Here is a 19,707-nt window from a genome sequence, read left to right on the forward strand (position 1 = left end):
TTTTAATGTTTCGTGCCACGAGGCACTCCAGCAACAAAATGTTTTCTTTTTAAAATGTTAAATGTTTAAATTGTCAGATTTAGGGCAACAACCTGGATCAAATTTGGTATTTTGAAAATGTAAATAAATTGAATAGGTCTTTTCCTTTAGCTTCCACACAGTATCATTTCATTATTGAAATCACCTTCATTATTCTTGAAAAAAAAAAAAACTGTATTAAAACCTGTTAGAACAAAGTGTTTAAAATAAGAGCTCAAACCCATACCCACAGCAGTCTTTGTAAGCAGTCTGCTCTTTCACTATTTTTAAATTATACTTGGACCACAAAGTTTCTAAGAGCGATCATTCAATGTTACTAAAAGTATTTTCTGATAAAAATAAAGGAACACGTTCAGGAGGCTAATTGAACTGTGCACAGAATGCCAAATTGCTCAGCATCAGTTTTTCAGAGATCACTCGAGCATGATCAGCGCCAAGGCAAACCTCTGTTTAAGTAATTAGCTGACACTGAAACAAAGACTTCCTTAGCAATACCTTACAATTTGGAAAGTCCCACTCAGTACTGAAAATGCTGGCACTTACAACCCATGTTTAATTTATACAACAGAGTTCTTCAGACTTCTACATAGACTTCTATACTACAAAACAAATAATTACATAGGTTGCAATAAAAAGGCCATGTCCTTACAAAAATTCAGATATATTTTGGTATGTTTTGAAAGTCTTCAGAATTTTTTCTCATATATATAATTACATTTTTAAAAACCGCTCAAAGAATATTTGATTTAAAAAAATGAAAGCAGTTAAATATCAGGCCACTCCAAAGGTAGCATCTTCCGTGCAACTGTGATCTGGTCTTTTGTTTCCATGACCTGTTAAGCATAATATAAACTATTTTTTTAAAAGATGTCTTCTTCATTCAGCACATGGTATTAACAATGTTCTTTACTAGGCAGTTATACAGTTCTTCTTTTTATCCTCTGGGAAGACTTTTAAATGGTGTTCTCAATGCAATACCATTTTATATTAAGAAGATGATCTTCAAACTACTTCAAGGAGATTAGTTTTGCTCCCACACTTCACAGAAAGACCAAAAATGTCAACATTTTGAATTTACTTGAAGCCTACAGGATAGTGATAGGAAACATGTCACCATCACAGAAGTTCTTCAACTATAAATGTATGAGATACCAAGCAATACATAAATTATGAGCACCAGTTCTACTGCAGCACCCTGGGGTCTAGTTCAGCTTTGTGCTGTACCACCTCACCACACTGTGCTTTTTCCTCTGCCATTCCCCATGCCGGGTTGCTCACCATCCTCCCCAAAGCATGAAGGTGCTGCCACCTTCATGGCTTTTCCTCTTCAGCCATGCAGAGAGAGAAGGGTCAGTGTTTCTTAGTTTAACATATGAATGTCAGTAGTTTCTGGCAATACAACAGAGAGCACTGGGAGAGACTTCCTCAGGCCCGGTGAGTTTCCATCAGAGGACAGGATCCCAATAGCCTCTCTGAACTCTAATCAACAAATCTCCAATCCACAAATTCAAACATCTGTTCCTTACTTTTTATTAATTCCCTTCAAAAGCTTCTTGTGAAGTGACTCTCTCCAACAGGAAAGGCAGTAATTGTATCGAAGCTTTATTGATCCTGTTCCCAACCCTAGGTGCAGAAAAGCACTGGAGTTGTGTGAAACCACTTCTACCCCTTCAGGAATTAGGCATGCTGCATCATACTCTTTTACAATTCATATAACCAATAACTGGCTCTTGAACACAAAAAATTCTTACAATGAAGTAATTCAACATCATTTTTTAATCTCTCTAAACCTCTCTGAAAACTAAAGGTTCACAGAATACCATTCGCCTCAAGACTATATACAGTATACTATGTACATAAAAGGCATGACTAGTTCCTGTAAGAAAAAGTATATACGTGTCATGAAAAGGCATATTTTTACAGCAGTGCAAATATTAAAATATTTTAAGTATTTGAATCACCTTTAACAGTTCGTTATCACCACAGAAAATACAAAATCACCTGGAAATACTTCAGAAGTCAAACCTCACTAACCAAGCACTATACATTTTACAATACCAGACAGCAAAACTGTAGGTTTTCTTGAAGTAGGAAAAATCCTAATACACTGTTACAATAGCTGAATGACTTACCATCATGTTATAACCTTCCTCCACATCAACGGGCTCGCTTATCACATTTTTGGCTGACCCCATTGAGTTCTCATACCTGTGTCAAAATAAATGCAACTAGTCAATTTTACTTAAACCTTTCTAAAATTTATTTTAACTTCTAAGCAGCATTTACATCATGCACATCTGAGGAACACCATAAATAAAACTACTCTCTGAAAACTTTATCATGTGTTTGCATTGCTCCTTTTTAAAAGCAGCCAAAGCCTCTCCCCAAAACAGAACGACCCTACAAGAAAAATTAAATGTCCATGTAATAAGACAGCAAATAGTATAAAGAACGTTATGAAGCTGTAATAGAAATCAACTGCATTGACTGCTATAGAATAAGGAAAGGCAATAAGAATAACCGAATGCATGAAAAAAATCTTTCCTGTGATAGAACAAGGGGCAAGTTGGTCATTAATACAAAAAGAAGAATGAATCAGGGACATACTGACATTGAAAATCCATATCAGATAATTAGTGGTAAAGCAAAAAAAAAAAAAAAAAAAAAAAAAAAAAAGCTGTGACATTCCCTGTACAAGTCAACTCCAGAAAAGTAAATATTTGTATCCAGTACTGAACTACAGAACTGTTGCCACAAATGCAGAAGTACAACCTGGGACTGAACATTTATAGGTTTATTAAGAATTTCCAGAACTGTTACAACAATTCTAAAATAAAATTAAACTCCTGGCTTCATGGTTGAAATAAATTCCTCTTGGCTATTGATTAAAGTGCAAAAAACTCCTGCAACAGTTCTTCTTCTTCTGAAGGATTAGATGTGAAACAGAAGTTAGAGACACTTCTAAACTCTCAGAAGTTACACAGCAGAACAAGATTAACTTTGTGTCAAATCTACAGAGGGATTACGCTAGTCTTTATCATTAATGATACTGCTGTTCCCTTGCTCTCAGATTACATCTTCCATCTTATAAATTGCCTATTTTTCTAACAGTAAATAGCCAAAACCTATGTAAGCATTCAGAGAGCTGTTAGATTTGTTTCCTTTCTATTTGTTTGTATTCTTTAAGACTACCTGCTGAGCTTAGGAAAACACTGAAACATTTTGCAGTCGCCTGAAGGAAGCTGAACTTTTGAAAAAGTATTATAACTTTACTTCAACATTACTTCAGACCTCAGGATAGGCCCAGCATGAGGAGGAGCCTTCGAACACTTAGATAAATTGGAAAACAGTGCTTTTGCCCACAAAACTTTGATTATAATCACAGAATAATAAAAGCCCAAACTGAGGGAAAAAAAACAAATGAGGGCCCAAATATTTTCACAGTACTGTGAGGTATTTGGAAAATATTCAGAAACAAGAATCTATGATTTAGACAAACACGCAGAGAAGGCAAACCCTATCTCTGAGTCCGTTCCAAGACTGTACCGTCATCATTTTCTTTTTAACTGCAAAGGTACAAACACTGTTTTTAGCCTGATAAGCACAACTACTCATACCCCTAAGAGCAGTGCTAAAAATTCACAGCCAGTCTCTCCCCCGCACACGAGAGAGGTGGAGGTGCGCGACCACACGGGTCAGCGGCGCTCGCTCCTCAGACAGGCGCGGGAGCCCTTTCGAGCACAGCGGCCCCAAGTTCTCCGCACCAACTCGGGTCGCGACGCCGGCCTGGGCGGCGGGGCCGGGGAGGAGGCTCGCTCGGCGCGGGGAGCCCCGTCTCACGGCGAGGCCCCCGCCGGGCTGTGCCTCACCGCCGCGGGAGGGACCCGGCCCGGCCCGGCCGCGAGGGCTTCGCGTTGCCGGTGGCAACCGGCCCCTCGCCGCCACCCCGCCCCGCTCAGGGCGCGGCCGCCCCGGCGAAGCCCCACGCCGCAGCCGCCCGCGGGGGCAGCGCTCGGCCGTCCCCGCCCCGCCGCGGCGCCACCCCGGGGGAAAGGGCAGCGCCGCCGCCGCGCTCGCCGGGGCCCGCGGAGGCCGAGCGGCTTCAGCGCCGAGGGGAGGGGGCAGGGCTGGCCCGCCGCCATCTTGCCCCGCCGCCGCGCCCCGCGCCCGCCCCGCCGCCGCCGCGCCCCTCCCCCCGCGCCGGGCGCGCGGAGCGGCGGCAGCACTCACGCTCTCCGCCGCGCTGCGCCGTCCCGCCCGCGCGCGTCCCGCCGCGGTGATGTCATCGCATCCCGCCGCCCGCCGCCGCCGGCCGCCCGCTCGCCCGCCGCCGCGCGCTGCGACTGCCCCCCCCCACCCGCCGCGCATGCGCCGCCCGCGCCGGTGAAGGCTTTGCCCGCACCTTGCCCGGCCGCCGCCTCCGCCCGCGCGGGGAGAGCGCGCAGGCGGCGCCCCGGCCTGCGAAACGGGCGTCGAGGGGCCCCCAAGCCGCCCGCGGAGCTCCGCGGCGTGCGGGGCCGTGTGCCACCTGGGGCTGGCCCGCCAGGCGCCCCCGGGTGCCTCCGCTGCTGCCTCAGCGGCCTCCCGCCGTGCGGGAGCGGGAGGAGGGGGAAGGCGCGTACGTGCGGGCTGGGAGGTGCTGGCAGCTCGCGAAACGTGACCTAACGGGGGGGTTAACGCGGTCCAGCCCGGCCTCAGAGATGCGGCCGGTGTGGGGACTGCCGAGCAGACCGCTGCGAACGACCTGAGCTCTGGCAGACATGAGTTGTGGGGAGCTGTTGGACACGCGGGGGCTGTTAGCGAGGAGAACACAAGCAGGGACGTGGCAGGAGTCTTCAGGAACATAAAAACATGGTTGTGAAGAGAAAGAGGATAGTCTGTTCCTCACACTGGGATAGGAATGACAAGAAGAGGCTGAAATTGCAACCAGGACAATTTAGGTTGACATCTCTAATAGTAAAATAAGAGTACAGGCGTTAGGATAGATCGCTTGGGAGATTATACGTGCTTCGTCTGATGTCTCTAAGAACAGGAGCGCAGACATCTCCCAGATGCGACGTGCTTCGTTCTGTTTTGGAGCAGGGCTGAGCCAGACCGTCCCGTCCAAACCCGTTACTCTGTCAGCCTTCAATAACAAGCTTGGTTATTATCACCGGACAGTTGTCTAAGTCCTATCACCACTACTGCGGTGGTGACCTTGCATATGTAAAGTGGCACACAATGCCATTTCAGTACACTAGTATACTGAACATATGTTATTTTCCATGCCCCTGTCAATGTCTTTGTATCCTATCCGTTGATGTGTCGGATACATTTTTACACTCCTGTGAGAGTCAAAGTCTGTCTCTGCATGAATTTCTCCTTGCAAGGAGCTCTGCACCCCTTCCTCCACCTGGCTGCAGTTCGTACCTCTGCCCCTTCTCTGCCATCGTAATCCAAAGCTGTGACTTGCTGATTCCTAGGGCAAAGTCTGACCGCAGCTGTGTCTCATGCCTTGTGTGTTCCCCTGCCTTTCGCCTTCCTCCACACAACTGCTTAACACTGAACTACAGCTGCACCCCCCTTCTGACACCTGTCAGTACACCCCTCTCTGGGTTTCCTAATAACACGTTTCGGCATCTCCTTTTGCGTGCCTTCCTCCTCCTCCTTGTTGCTGCGCCTGAGCACAACCGTGTCTCCACATTGCCCTACTGTCAGGTTTGCAAACAGCCACATTTGGGTGCTTATCCCTGGCACCTCTCAGCAAACACACCCATGTGTGTCCTCCCAAACTCCATACCTGGGCTCGCCTGCGCAGTGCCCCCACTGCCGTCGCTACGGACTCGCCGGCCGTTCTCGTATTCCCTTGCCGCACGTGAGTGTGACTGCTTCCGCGACGGCAGCCCCTTCGGTCTCCCGGAGCTGTGCGCTTGGCCTTGGCGCCGGCCTCAGGATCTTGCAGCAAATACTGCTATTCTCGTTTGATACCAGATCAGGTACCGCATCAGAAGAATGTAATTTTATAACCTATCTCCTAAGATACTAATGCAGAGAAAGTAGTAAACGCAGAGAAGTAGTAAAGCAGGCCTATAATGTCTGCAGAGTCTAAAATACTTCAGGACACCTTGTGCAAGGTGTTATAAAATAATCCTTATCATTAATTAGAACATTCAGAAAGTTATATTTGGGTACCACTAAAGCAAATGACTATTATTTTGAAGTCTGAAAACATACTATGTAAATGTGACTGTCTTCATAAGTAGATGATTGCTCAGCTTTTCCCCTTATTTAAATCTGTATGACAAAACTCAGCAATTTTTATAATGGAAGACAGAAGGATAATCATTCTACATAGGTCTTAGATACACTTAACCATCTTGTATGCAGCTTAGAAAGTTTCCATATGATGAAACAGAATTAGAATAATATGTCAAAATGGAAAACTAAATAAAGCTACTGTAAATCCATTTATTTTGAAAGACCATAAATGACGTGCATTGGATGAAAGAAAATTAAGGTTAATTCAAGTTGGCTAGTGATTTATAAAATTAAAATGTAGAAAAGTCAAAAAATTTGAGAAAACACCAGACAGATAATTTCACCTGCTAGAAATAACTGTTAAGAAACTGCTGTTTTTGTTGCTGGAGAACTGCTGTCGTGCCGACAGTTTAACAGGAACAGATTTCCATTTGCAGATCTCTTAGAGAAGAAATGATATCATGGCTTTAGTCAAGTCATTAGAAAAAAAGGCAAGAATGATCCAATACAGTGGATCTGTGTGGAACATGAGCTTCTTTCTTTATGAAAGGCGGTATGCAATTTGGCTTGAGGGAAGGCGTGTTTTTTTCAGAAAAGTCAAAAAGTCTAGCACATAAAAAACTTTCTTTATGGCATGACTTGTATTCTGATTTTAAAATAGCCTAGCTGATATCCTCTTTTTATTTACAATAGTGATGCATTTGCTATGCACTTGGTTCAAAAATGTCAAGGGAACATGGGATTCTCTTTTTTTTTTTTTTTTCCTACATGCATAGCAGAATGATCTTGAATTTTACTACAGGACTGATTAACTGAGTGCTAGGAAGTGTCTGGATTGGATTTTGACACAGGAAACTATCAAGAGAAGACTATGATTTCCTATGTTTTCCCTCTTGGAATGCATTATTGCTGAGCTTTAGATTTTTTCCTAACATATAGCATATGTTTTTCTGATTTTGCTTGCTTTCTTGTTCCAATCATTTGTATTTCCTCCATCTCTATCTTCAGTCATCTTGGCGCACGAATGTATTGTTAATAAGCTTGCTCTTCATTCGTCTACATTGAATTTGATATTTGGGGGCTATTACAGTTGTTTAGGCACTGAAATGTATAATTTGATACACTGCAGCCAAGAGGTTTGGCTTTTTTTGGTGTTAGTTATGAATCAGACAAAGAAGACAAAGCATCTTCAGCACTATTTCAGAAAGCAGTCAAATGCTATTATTTTGATTGCTTGTAGGATTTGCTTTGTCTACAAATGCCGCAAAGTAGCATGACTTCATTCACATTTTGTGTATGTGATTTATGTAAATATTGATGGGAAAATTGACATTTAAACCAATAAAAGATATTAGACAAGTCACTGTTAGATTTTTTAATAGAAAGACATTTTTTATATGGGCAGGAAATTACAATAACACATTTAGTGATTTATTACGGTATTTTACTCTCGGATCTTCAGAATGAACTGTCTTAGCTTTTCACAGTTAATTGAATTGGAGGTTAACCAGGAGCAGTACATTGCTATCACCATGAAAGAAAGAGGACATTATAGCAGGCAAGTCCCGTTAATGCGGGGCTGCACTAAAACACAGCAACAATTATGCTTTCGGAATTCCAGAGTTATTAATCCTCCTCCTAATCTTAGCAATACTTCGAAGTAATCTTATTTCTTTCTGCTTAAAAGAGGACGTCCAGAAAAATACTAATACTGGGAGGAGAAATAAGAAATGCCATGATGGCCTGACAAAAATCTCAGTCGAACCCGTAAGAGTGATTTACGTGACTGCAGTGGCCCTGGGTCAGAGCAAGCCCAATTTCGGGTGACACCTGCTAGGAACGGCATTCCTGCGGAGGCCCCCGGCTCATTTACTCACCGCATTTTCAGTTTGTCTGAAGCGGTAAATGAGATAACTGTATTTTACAGCTTTCTTTTCTAACACACGCATTGAACAATTACGAAAATTTACACGGACCCACCTCGCTCCCTCACCTACGAAGCATCGCTTCAGTTTGTTGCTGGCAGTGTTGCCTGGGTGCTAAGGGGAACCCTTTGCTCCCTTTCCAGGCCGGGACAGGGTTTGCTCGGCTGATCCCCGGGCCGGGCCCGCTCAGGCCAGAGCCTGCCTGGCGCCCCGAGGTCGGGTGCAGCCCGGCGTGCCCGGCTCCGCCGCTGCTCGGGCCGCGCCGCTCGCCCACAGCGCGGAAGGGATCGTCACGGCCCGGCGGCCTGCGGCGCTTCCCGCGGCTCCCGCACAGAGGCGGAGGACGGGGCGGGCAGAGGGAGGCGAGACCCGCTGTCCTCCCGCAGCGGCGCCCCGGGGCCTGCGGCGGGCCGGGAGCCGGGGCCTGTCGCTGCCGCCGCCCCGCGCGCCCCCCGCCCTGCGCGGCGCCTTTCCCCGCCCCTCGGCGCGGGTCGCCTCCTCGGCGGGCGCGATGCGGCGGGCGGCGCCGCCGCTGCTGGCGCTGGGCCTGGCCCTGGCGGCGCTGGGCGCGGCGGGCGGCCAGCACCGCGCCGACTACGACCGCGAGGCGCTGCTCGGCGGCCAGGTGAGCGGGGCGCGGGGCGGGGGCGGAGCGGGGCGCGGGGCTCCCGCGGCGGGGCCGGCGGCGGTGACGGGCCGGTGCCGCCCGCAGGAGGAGGCCGAGGAGTACGCGCGGCTGAGCCCGCAGGAGCAGCAGCGCCGGCTCAGCGCCATCGTGAAGAAAATCGACCGGGACGCGGACGGGCTCCTCACCCACGGTAACCTCGCCGGGACCCTGACGGGCGCCGCAACGGGCGCCGGCACCGCGGCGGCCGCCCCCTCCGCGCAGCGCTACGGCCCGGGCGGGCGGCCCGCACAGCCCGGCCCGGACCCCTGCGGGAGGCGGGGCGGCCCGCTACATGCCGAGGGCTGCGGGTGTCGGGGCGGTGGCAGCCCGGGGCGCCTCTTCCGTTGCTGCAGGAACGGCAGTGCAGCCATGGCGCTGGCGCTGCGTATCCCGGCCCAGACCCCCGGCACCACGCAGCGCCCGGGGCGGGGCGGGGGGGGGGGGGTATGTTCGGCCCGTCGCACTGCGGTATCCAATGCCTCTTCCCAGGCAGAAAGGTTTCCCCCGTCAGCCTTGACTTGGGACCTCCGTGGTGGATTCAGGCCCTTCCCTTACATGGATCGTCTTGACGCTTTCTTCATCTAATTTTTAAACTTTCCATAAAAATCTATTTCTGTTGTTTTGCTGTGATTTTGAGAATAAATCAGGTGTTTCTCTCCCTCTCTCTCACACACATGCTTGCACACACACACAGAGCCAGACACGACCCTCTTTCAGACTCCAAAACTGTGATGCTTCATTACCGTGATGTTACACATGCAGGACGCTTACGATGTGACGGGATAAAAGATGGTTTTAAAAATGAGATCACCTTTCTCTCTTGCATGTCGTTCACTGTTCGTGCCGCAACTAACACGCTGTGCACTTATTGCCGTGTCCCTGTGTCTGATTTTGTAGAGGTGAGATATGATACGACTTCGGCAGCATGGTAAGAGACGACTGGCCCTTCACAAAATGAAGTGGACAGTCAATGGTAGTGGGCAGTGTGTGCGCCGATGCCTGTGCGCTGTGCCTCAAATACCAGAAAATAAACTAGACTATCTGCTATACATTTTATTCATCTTTAAGAAGTTATATTGCAAACAGTTTCTCACTCTTACGGCTTGTAGGCAATGCTGGCTTTTTGCACAAGCCTTGGTAGTTACAAAACTTGGTCTGCATGCTTCCTCATGTTTAATCCCTCCAGAGAACATTTGAGAAAGTTCCTTCAGTAATACAAATTCAGGGTTTGGAATATGCTTTTTAAAAATCTCTTGCTGCTGTGCAAAGATATTTAAATAAATCTTGTAAAGTTGTAGTGACACTTTTGCCAGGAAGGATAAAATAAGATATTTTAGCACTTTAAAAAAAGCGGTAAGATTTTTTACACCAAGATAGTAATTTCTGTAGGTTTTTTTTATGAGTCATCTTCACTCTTCAGAGCAGAACTTCAGTTGAGTTAATTTGGCAATGTAATTTTGCAATGCAGAGGAAGCGGTCTTCCCCTTCAGGGCATCTGAAAATAGCTGGATGATACTGGGAGAGTATCTGCTCCCAATCTTCTGTCAATCAAGTAATTTTAATGTATTTGTGAGAATTCATCTGTATATTAAGTTTTATTTGTTGTAGCCATGTTTCTATGAAAACAAGTAGCTTAAAAGCAGTTCCAAAGTATGTAAGGCTTGATTTCAGCTCTTAGTAAATGGAAAACTTCTGATATTTTATTTGAGGTAACTAAGATAATAGCAGTGAATTGAGTTTTATTTCAGTTTGTAGATTTTTCAAAAAAAGAATTGATGGGAACAATGTTTGGCACAAAGTTAAGTTTAGAGTTATCTGTCTAAAGCATACTTGTCATCATTTTCCGATAGCTCTGAAAAAAAGGTGAAAGGATACCACAGCGCTGGCCTCCGAGTTGAGGAGCCATGGCCACACTGTCATTTCGAGCTACCATAAATGCCAGCAGCTGCCAAGAGGGGCAGGCCTGCGGCTCCCCTTGTCTGGCCCCGGCGAGCTAGATAAGGGTCCTTTTCAGCTGAAAACGAACCATCTTCCCTCTCCTGCACTGAGTTTCCCGTGAGCCAGTTCGCTGTGCGGCTGCGTGAGCACTACCTGTAATCACTTCTTCCTCCCACTTCCCACGTGTCAGAGCGGGATGCATCACCCTTTTTGCTGGCAGCGCTAGCGGATGCCAGATGAAAGTAACCCCGTAACTCTAGCCTGAGGGTATCAACAGGGAAATGGAAATACAAAAGAGAAACTGAAGACTTGAGCTGTGATCTCTTCTCTCATTCAGTTAACTTGAAAAAAGCCATTAACATGGAAGAAACAGATTGTTTTGCTTTAACTAACCTCTCGCCTCTATGCTTGCACCTGAATTGCCAAGTGTATTCCAACCCGAATAGACCTGTGGTATCTTTACAGTTTTTATAGTGTAGATGATACTATTTTTTAATGAAATTTTCAGATGAGCTGAGTTCCTGGATCCAGCAGTCTTTTAAGCATTATGTTACACAAGAAGCTAAGCAACACTTTAGTGATTATGACAAAGACGGTGATGGATTAGTGTCTTGGAAAGAGTATAACATGCAAATGTATGATCGTGTGATTGATTTTGATGAGAACACTGTCCTGGAGGATCAAGAAGAAGAATCATTTCGACAGGTAAAATGTTTCAGCATCAGTTTCTGTAAGCTGTTGGCAAAAGATAACAGTGTTTGCTTATCGTGGTGGAACAAGATGGGTAGAGAAACCATAGCAGCTGGCACAGATTTTAACACTGCCTTCTGTCTGAGATAGGGGAGTAATCGGAGGAAAGTCAGGCAGTATTAAAGCTGCTACCAACAAAACAAAGACAGGATGAAATCATACCTCCTGAGTACATTTTGCTAGCTGGGTGGAATAGAAGTATATTGGCACTGTTGTCACAGAACGCAGTCTCTAGCAACCATCTCAAAACAAGATGGACATCTACTAGATTAGGCCTGTAACGTAACCCCCCAGCGTCCTGCCTGCGGTAGTGGCCAGTATCACTGGTTTTGGAGGCAGAGGAAACCCATGTACTGTTTAGCCCCCTTTCTTGCCCTGTTCTGTCTACTTTATCAGTAATTTCTCAAGTACCCAAAGTGGAGTGTCAGTATTGTCTACTTTTAAAATTTTCTGACCATAGATACCCTAAAATCTTTTAATAGGAAGAAATAGCATTTTTAAAACATTTTTAGCAAACAAAATTCAACTCTGGTAGATGAAACTGGATGTACAAACAATAGGAAGTTATGGATCAATCTCAAATATGAGATGCTTAAGAGTAGAAAGGAAAGAGGCAAGAGAATCAGGGAGGGAAGATACATCAAGAATCTCCTGTAGCAAAACTTGTTTCCTTTGAAATTATGCCTTTATAAGTTCGTGCAAAAAATTACCCAAAGCAGAGTGAATTCTTATGCTCCTCTGGCCTGAGTTTTTTGCTGGGAAGGGTTCCTTTGGCTTCTGCTTTTAATTAGAAGTAGTAGTTTCAAATATAAGGTTTTGACAAAAGTGAACCTGGAATAGACAATAGTCAGTGAGTCTTACACACTGAACAAACAACCTCTAAAGCTTTTGAGGTCACTTAACTGAATAATTACATAGCTTTTAAACAAAAATGACTTGAAATAGAACAACCAGTCAAAATATTGATCCCTTGTTTCAGATGATGCCAGCATATATATGCTGAGATAGAACTCTATTATTTACTTTTCCAGTATGTTTTATTTATGCTATACTTTGTGCTGATCGCTTGCTAGGTTTTGCTTGCTGACTTCTTCAACATATATTGGAAAGAGCCAAATTAGTAAAATTGGACAAGCATCATGTGTCAGCCATCTCCAGCATTTTCCTTAATTTTGGAAAGTAGTGATCCTGCTTTAGTTAAAATTGAAAAGCTTGATTATGGTATTGATTTAGAATTGATATCAAGTAAAAATATGAATATACCGGAAGGTGGCAGTCTTGTTCACCACTTCTCGAGAAAACACTGAGAAGCAGACCTCCTTCCCCACTAGTTCTGGTTTATTTTGCAGTCTAGTATTCTCTGTAATCGGTCCTTCTCAACTGCCTTCCTATGTAACTCTCGGCTAAGGTCAGCTTTTCTTAAAAAGTACATTTAATTAAGTTACAGAATAGTTAAGATCTTATAATTGTACTTCGTTGTTATATGGATTAGATTAGCCTATCTTTGAGAGAAGTGTCAATAAATGGGATATAAACGAAGAAGTACAATTTGGGATGGTCATATTTAAAGTATTTGTTATCTCTAATGGTTTGTTGGCTGCTTCCTTATCCGGGTCAGAATCACACTGATAGCGCAGCGCACTTCATCATCCCAAAGTGCTTCTAGCTCACATCAACTGCACTAGGAGTGGAGATGCGTTATCAATGCTCTGGGTCTTTATTTTGTCTTAAGAAACTGAACAGAATGAACCAGGGAAAAAAGTATAAAATTTTTGCACATTTAGAATACAGAAAACAGGAAGGGCAAGAAATTAGCAAATAATAACTTGCCTGTTTATGGTGGTATTATTTCTCTTAAAAGGACATGCAAATATTTATACTTAATTACCTCAATTAAAAGTGCTGCTCTCTTCACTCTGAATAAGCTTTTTTAGTGAAAATACAGCATCCCTGTAATACGAGCAGGCAATGTGAAACAGTGTAATACTCTAATAAAGTTTCCTAGCTGTACACCAGTTGCTGTAATGTTGTTTTTCCTCTTCATTAAGTGCTCTAACTAAATCTATTTTCTAAGCTTCATTTAAAGGAGAAAAAGCGTTTTGAAAAAGCTAATAGAGATGATGTTCCTGATCTAAATGTCGATGAGTTTGTTGCTTTTGAACATCCTGAAGAAGCGGAGTACATGACGGTAAGATCTGGAGGATATTTTTATCAGCCTATATATACAGAGGCAACACGTTTTTAATGCATGTCTACTGCAGGAAGTGTGCTTTTGAGCAGCTATGTATATTTTGCTCTTGCAGACCAAATTAAAATTCAGATACTATGTTGTGGATTCAGTCCTGGAGTTCAGGAGCTGGAGCACTAGTTTTGTGCTTTTCTTTGAACTCTGTTTTCAAGAACTGGGTTTGCACAACTATCTCAAACTTTTGGTATTGGACTACATGGCTATCCCTGAACTTTGTTACGTTAGAAGTATATCAGTAAGATTTCAGTTCAAGGAAGATTCATGTCTAGTTCAGAGTACAATTCTAGTTAGAGGGATTTATAAGGAAGATTTCTTGGTGCAGGGAAAGGTTAAGTGCCAGTTATTCTCTCTTTGCTTAAAAGGACACACGGGTCATTTTTCTGACCAAAAAAAGGCATTCAAACTCATCTAAAGCTTGAATTTTAACTGTGACTTTGCCGAACTTTATGTTTCTCAGTTACTTGTATAGTTTTGAAGTACATTGAAGGTTTCCAACTCTGTGTACACCCTTCAGATTTGCTTTTAGTAAAACCTGATGTCCTAAACTCTAAGAACAGATCTGTTCTGTTGCACAGGAAGCAATTATCGCACTACTTCATATAAAACAGAAAAGCAGATTTGAAATTACTAAATCTTTGGTTTAAGGAACACTTTATTGCTCTAAAATGATTTATTGCTGTTTCTCTTAACTATGATACTGATAAGTTTTCACAAATTGATATTTGCTTTTTGTATGTATGCATGCAAAAGGACTTTGTCATTCAGGAGGCTTTAGAAGAACATGATAAAGATGGTGATGGATTTGTTAGCCTGGAAGAATTCCTTGGTGATTACAGAAGAGACCCAAGTAAGAAAAAAAGGAGAGAAGAAGGAACTTAGCAAAACTTTTGGAATGGGATGAATTGTATCCACATTTGTTTTCAGCTTTTAACATCTCCACCTAAAGGTTCTGAGTAACATCCTATCTTTTAAAATAACTCAGTTTGCTGGTTCTGTGCATAGCAGGTCATTTCTTCAGTCTGCTCTGAATATATTTGGCAATAGTTTGTGTATAGCCCGTTTCACTCTTTCCTTGTGAGTTACTTTCTTAATTGCTTTCTCAAAGACAGGACTATACTCCTCATCACTAGGTATGTAGCTGAAATAAGCTGCAGTTTGATTAACTGAACACATCTGGGGAACTAGCCAGCATGAAAGTAAGGTTAAACTTTCTTGATCTTTATCATCTGAAGAAGGCTGCTGTCAGCCTTGCTTTAGAAGGATTAAGGCTGTGTGTGTTTTGAGAAAGGTGGAAGGGAAATGTAAGGCGTCCCTCACTGTACCAGATAGCACCTTTCACTTTTTTTTTTTCCCCCACTTTTGCCCTTCCTTAAACTTGCTCTATTCCTGCTTTAACGAGAAAAAAGACACTCATCTCTCAGATTACATTAAGTCAATTTGCTTAGGAGAAAATGTGAAAGCAGTTTTTTTTTTAAAGGTAAAGAATGGCTTTAAACTTGACAAATGTTTCTTATTAGCTGCAAAGGAAGATCCAGAATGGATACTTGTTGAGAAGGATCGATTCGTGAATGACTATGACAAGGATAACGATGGGAGACTCAACCCTCAAGAACTTTTGTCTTGGATAGTACCGAATAATCAGGGTATTGCACAGGAGGAGGTATGTGTTCTGACTAGTTTAATAATTACTGTTTAGATTTAAATTAATTCAGTAGAATTCTGAAGTTATCAAAACATAAAGAGATAAATACATTCTGATTTACTGCATCATAGTAGTTGAAAAAGAATGTGTAGATTTTAGCATATATTTTAAACCTTTTTTTTCAGTTTGACGAAGAATGCAAATCCTTAAAATGCATAAAGCAAATTTAAAATTCCTATTAATTGTATGAATGTTTGTAAAAATATAAATTAGCACAGTACTATTCTACGTGTTTAAACAGTTTGTCTGGTTTGACTTAAAAGTACAATATTTTGAACAGTTATTTTAAAGTTATCATAGGTAAATCTAGTGAAGTATACTAATAAAAGAGACTTTACATACTAACAGCACAATTTTGAAAACAAAAAATTGATCATGCTACTTCTAACTCGATAAATTGTTATAATCTGTATATATAAAACTTGTATTTGCATAAATACAAGAAAATTAAAATATTCCATAATTCAAGATGCAGTAATGCAAGCTTTAAAACAATGATGATAATTAAAATGTTTTAATCGGGGACAGAACATCTTAATGGGTTTAAGTGGATTCTCATTTTAATTGTCTTTTTAAAATTTTTTTCTAGTAGGCAGTAGAAGCACTTAGTGTTTCAGAGCAACCTATTTTAGTAATCAGACTTTACGGTAGCTGACTGCCTTAGAGAGGATTTCTGCCTTTCTGCTAATAACTTTTTATCTTAATTAGTGCAAATCTGTTTCCTTTGACTGCACTGAAGGATTTCAGTGTTCAGAAAGGCAGGAACAAGATGTCTTCCCATACCTCCGTAATTACTCTTACAGTCAGGAGACAGTTAGTGTTAAGCAGCATAGCCCATCTTCTGTGCTGGGAACGTCTCGTTACCGAAGTCCCGCCTAGTACTATTTCAGCTCTGTTGATTACAAAAAAAGCAACTTGGCTAGGCTCCAGCCTTCGGTGTTTGCGTATCTAACCTCTAAGCTGCAAAATTGCTCTGGTAGTATTTTTGTAAATGTGGATCTGTAAGTCTTCACACCTTTTTTTTTTATTTAACATATCGGACTCTTGAGGGTGGTTGATTCTTATTTCATAGAAACAATACTGTTGTATAGTAACTGAAATACATGGAGAGACTCAACAGCACAAAGAATTTGTGTGTGTTATTTTGGTTAGGTTTTTTAGTAATTCTTTGCTATTCATTCAATTTATGGCTTATGGCAAGGTCATGGTACTGTAATAGTTCTGTTCTGCAAGAAATAATTTTGCTTTTATTTCTTTAATGTGCTACTTTTCATCTTTTAATGAAAGGGCCTAGCAAAGTCACCTATCCTAAAGAGAAGGTGGCATTGATGAAGTTGTAAGTTGCTGTTTGAAAGCTGAGTATTGCCGTTTCATCTGGCCTTTAAAAAAGACGTGAGAAATCTGGTAGCCAAATAGCATAGAACAACAGAAAAAATACCATACATTCATTTTCCAGGAACTGATATGTATTTACCAAGAAGTTTGTTTTAACAATCTGTAAGCTTTGCCCTGCAAACGCAGGGCAGGCTGTGGCTGACGGGCCGAGCTTGCATTTTCTGCAGATCAGACACTAAGGTGAGTGTTGCACTGACCAGGGGATGACAAGGACAACTGGTGCTTCTAGGAAGATGATGAATCTTCACTGCACAGAGATTTGTTTTAATACTGTCTTCTGCCCTCAAAATACAGCTAAAGGGTTTGACATTGATTTGTTGCTTTTTAATTGATTGTGAGGGTAGAGATTTGATTTTACGACTTTGCCACCAAGTGAAAAAAGGACAGGGAAGCAAACTGAGAAAAAAAGACTGTGTTCTGAATGTAAAATCTTGTCTGGCTTGTTAAAAATTGTGCTGTAGTGGCAGGACTTTGACAAAGCCATTCCAAAAGCATATTTATAAATACTAGTATCTACTAACTGTGCAACATGGTGTCCGTTTATTTTAAAGGCTGTTCACCTTATTGAAGAAATGGATTTGAATGGTGATAAAAAGCTTTCTGAAGCAGAAATTCTGAAGAACCAAGATTTGTTTCTTAACAGTGAAGCAACAGATTATGGCAGGCAGCTTCATGATCAACATTTCTACCATGAAGAGCTTTAGATTATTTATTTTATAATCTGTATTTCTTCCCTTTCTTTCATTTGGAGCTTTTGTTAAAAGCACCCCCTTTTCAGCTATGTTCAAGTTTTATGCTGTAATTATAATAGACTAATGTTTGTGTAAATATTTTGCATTTAGAATGTAATTGCCCTCCTGCAGACTTCCCTGGGCCTCTTCAAAATTAATCTTAAATATTTACTTCCAAAATTATATAATGTTGGGAAAGAAATTATTTAAAATGTCGTACTGTATTGTGAAGAGTTATGCTACCGTACTTGAAAAAAATGGAGAGTCCACCTGATTCTGAAAGAATGCAAACCGTACTTCCTAACTGAGAGACTATTTTTTTTTAACCAGTTTAATTGGGGAGAGGGGATGGGGGGAATGTTTAGAGTCAGTATTAGCTGTGTTTTATCTGATACATTTGGAGAAACACCTAGATGGTCTACCTAATTTTAAACTGTTTCTACCATGAGTTTTATTGTATTATAGAAAAAACATGCTATTTTTACATCTACAGGTATATTTTTTTTTAATGTACAATTCTAAGCATTAGCAATACAATGGGTATTTACAGTGTCAAAGCCCTCTTCAGTTGTTGGATTAAAACAGTTGACTATCCTGTCTTTCTGTATTTTCTACATTTATTCCTTATTGTGGGTCACCGTTAGCAATACACTGAAATGGGAACAATGTATAGTAGCATGTTTATTTGGGAATCACTTCTCCTAAATGATGATTGGAGTACTTAATGGCATCTCAGATATGCCACGTGAACAGCATGATGTGTGTCCTTTGGCAACATTCGTAGCTTTTATAGACTGAACACACACAATCTGATCTAGGTGTGAAAGGAGATTCAAAAAAGCTGAGATTGCATTTAGTTTTTCTGAACCACATTTTTAAAAGTGGGATATGGTTTTCTTTTCTTTTTTTTAATTTGGGATGTGTGGATCTCTAAAGCATCAAGACATTACACAATATCTGTAGTAATAACCTCTAAAAGTTAACTTCAGTTGGAAGCTTCACAATTCTCATTCATAAAAGCGAGTACTTTCCAATGATGTGATTGTTTGAAATAATTTGAAAGGTTAATGGTGAGATACTTTCAACTTTTCAAAGTACATATTCTCACTTTTCATCTGCCAGAAGGTCACAATAATGAGCTGAATGTTGCAAACACACACAGAGCCTCGCAGGACAGAGCGTCTAGAGCGTTAGAGGAGTTAGCGTTATCTAGGAACACCACAAAAACTCATGCTTTTGCAGTGTTCTTCTTACCCCATGTTTTCCTTCCTCTTAACTCTCTCTTTATTGAGTAAAAGCAACTAGTTCTGCCTTTTTTTGTTTGTTTGTTTGTTTTTTAATACCATGTCTTAGTTATTCTCAGAACAAATAGTGAATTTCCTTTGGACATGAGTGTCCAAGTGTCACCATCAGAAGACCAGCAATTCTGATTTGGAACAAGACTACATCTAATTTTACTGGACTGCCTAGGTATTCTTATTGTAGTTTTAGAAATTCAAAATGCTTTCTCAATTTGAGTGAGTTTTTTAATTCCTGTACATACTACTTTATTTAAACTCTTGGAAATGTGAGCACAACTATTGCCATGTTACTGAGATCTGGTAAAAAAACAACTGCAATGTAATTAAATCCAGTGTATGCAGAAATACTAAAACAGATCTTGTCATTTTTGTTGCCTTGACATACACCCCAAATTGCCCATTTCTTACTATTCTTTACAGCATTTTGAAACAAGTCTTAAGGACAATTTTAAATGCATTGCTCACTATTAAAACTTTCATCATCAGCTGGAAAATTCAACTACCAAAACAAGGAGAGAAATTTTGGAGGGATGCCTTTGGCAAGATGCCACTATGTTTTGCTCTTTGGCTCAGCTCGGAGTAGTTTGCTGGCTTGCAATAATTTGCATAAACCAAGAGTGAGGAGAGGTTATGGCAAAACTAGGAGACTAGCAAACGGCGTAGAACCTATACAATTCACATGTCAGGGTCCATCAAAGATCAAATTTATTTCTCGTTTTAAACAAATCTTGTTAGGTATTACTACGTTTTAGCCTCCTATAAGATAGAAATAGA

The 19,707-nt window shown here is 42.1% G+C and overlaps 2 protein-coding genes across 8 annotated transcripts in view; one reads left to right on the forward strand and one right to left on the reverse strand.

Moving 5' to 3' along the window:
- Nucleotides 1-4,677, reverse strand: part of SCAPER (S-phase cyclin A associated protein in the ER) — a 193,762-nt gene extending 189,085 nt beyond the window's left edge. For 4 of the 6 annotated variants that reach the window (XM_064517565.1, XM_064517564.1, XM_064517563.1 and 1 more), the window contains exons 1-2: nt 4,270-4,403; nt 2,172-2,247 (exon numbers count right to left, since the gene is read on the reverse strand). In XM_064517565.1, coding sequence (XP_064373635.1) covers nt 2,172-2,247; nt 4,270-4,325 — 132 coding nt within the window. In that variant the 5' untranslated portion in view covers nt 4,326-4,403. Of the gene's footprint in view, nt 1-2,171; nt 2,248-3,656; nt 3,676-4,269; nt 4,404-4,441 lie in introns of those variants that run through there. The other 2 variants (XM_064517566.1, XM_064517567.1) reach the window with 2 other exon arrangements.
- Nucleotides 4,678-8,393: 3,716 nt separating this feature from the next.
- On the forward strand, nt 8,394-18,231 carry RCN2 (reticulocalbin 2). 2 transcript variants are annotated; one of them, XM_064517570.1, is made up of 7 exons: nt 8,394-8,826; nt 8,914-9,019; nt 11,315-11,511; nt 13,631-13,744; nt 14,555-14,651; nt 15,322-15,464; nt 17,453-18,231. In XM_064517570.1, the coding sequence occupies exons 1-7, from the start codon at nt 8,713-8,715 to the stop codon at nt 17,603-17,605; spliced, it is 924 nt and encodes a 307-aa protein (XP_064373640.1). In that variant the 5' UTR covers nt 8,394-8,712; the 3' UTR covers nt 17,606-18,231. The 2 variants fall into 2 exon arrangements, with proteins under 2 accessions (XP_064373640.1, XP_064373641.1); XM_064517571.1 differs by having other exon boundaries at nt 13,643-13,744.
- Nucleotides 18,232-19,707: the final 1,476 nt, after the last annotated feature.

Source organism: Dromaius novaehollandiae, chromosome 10 (assembly GCF_036370855.1).
Source record: "Dromaius novaehollandiae isolate bDroNov1 chromosome 10, bDroNov1.hap1, whole genome shotgun sequence".
Classification (NCBI taxonomy): domain Eukaryota; kingdom Metazoa; phylum Chordata; class Aves; order Casuariiformes; family Dromaiidae; genus Dromaius; species Dromaius novaehollandiae.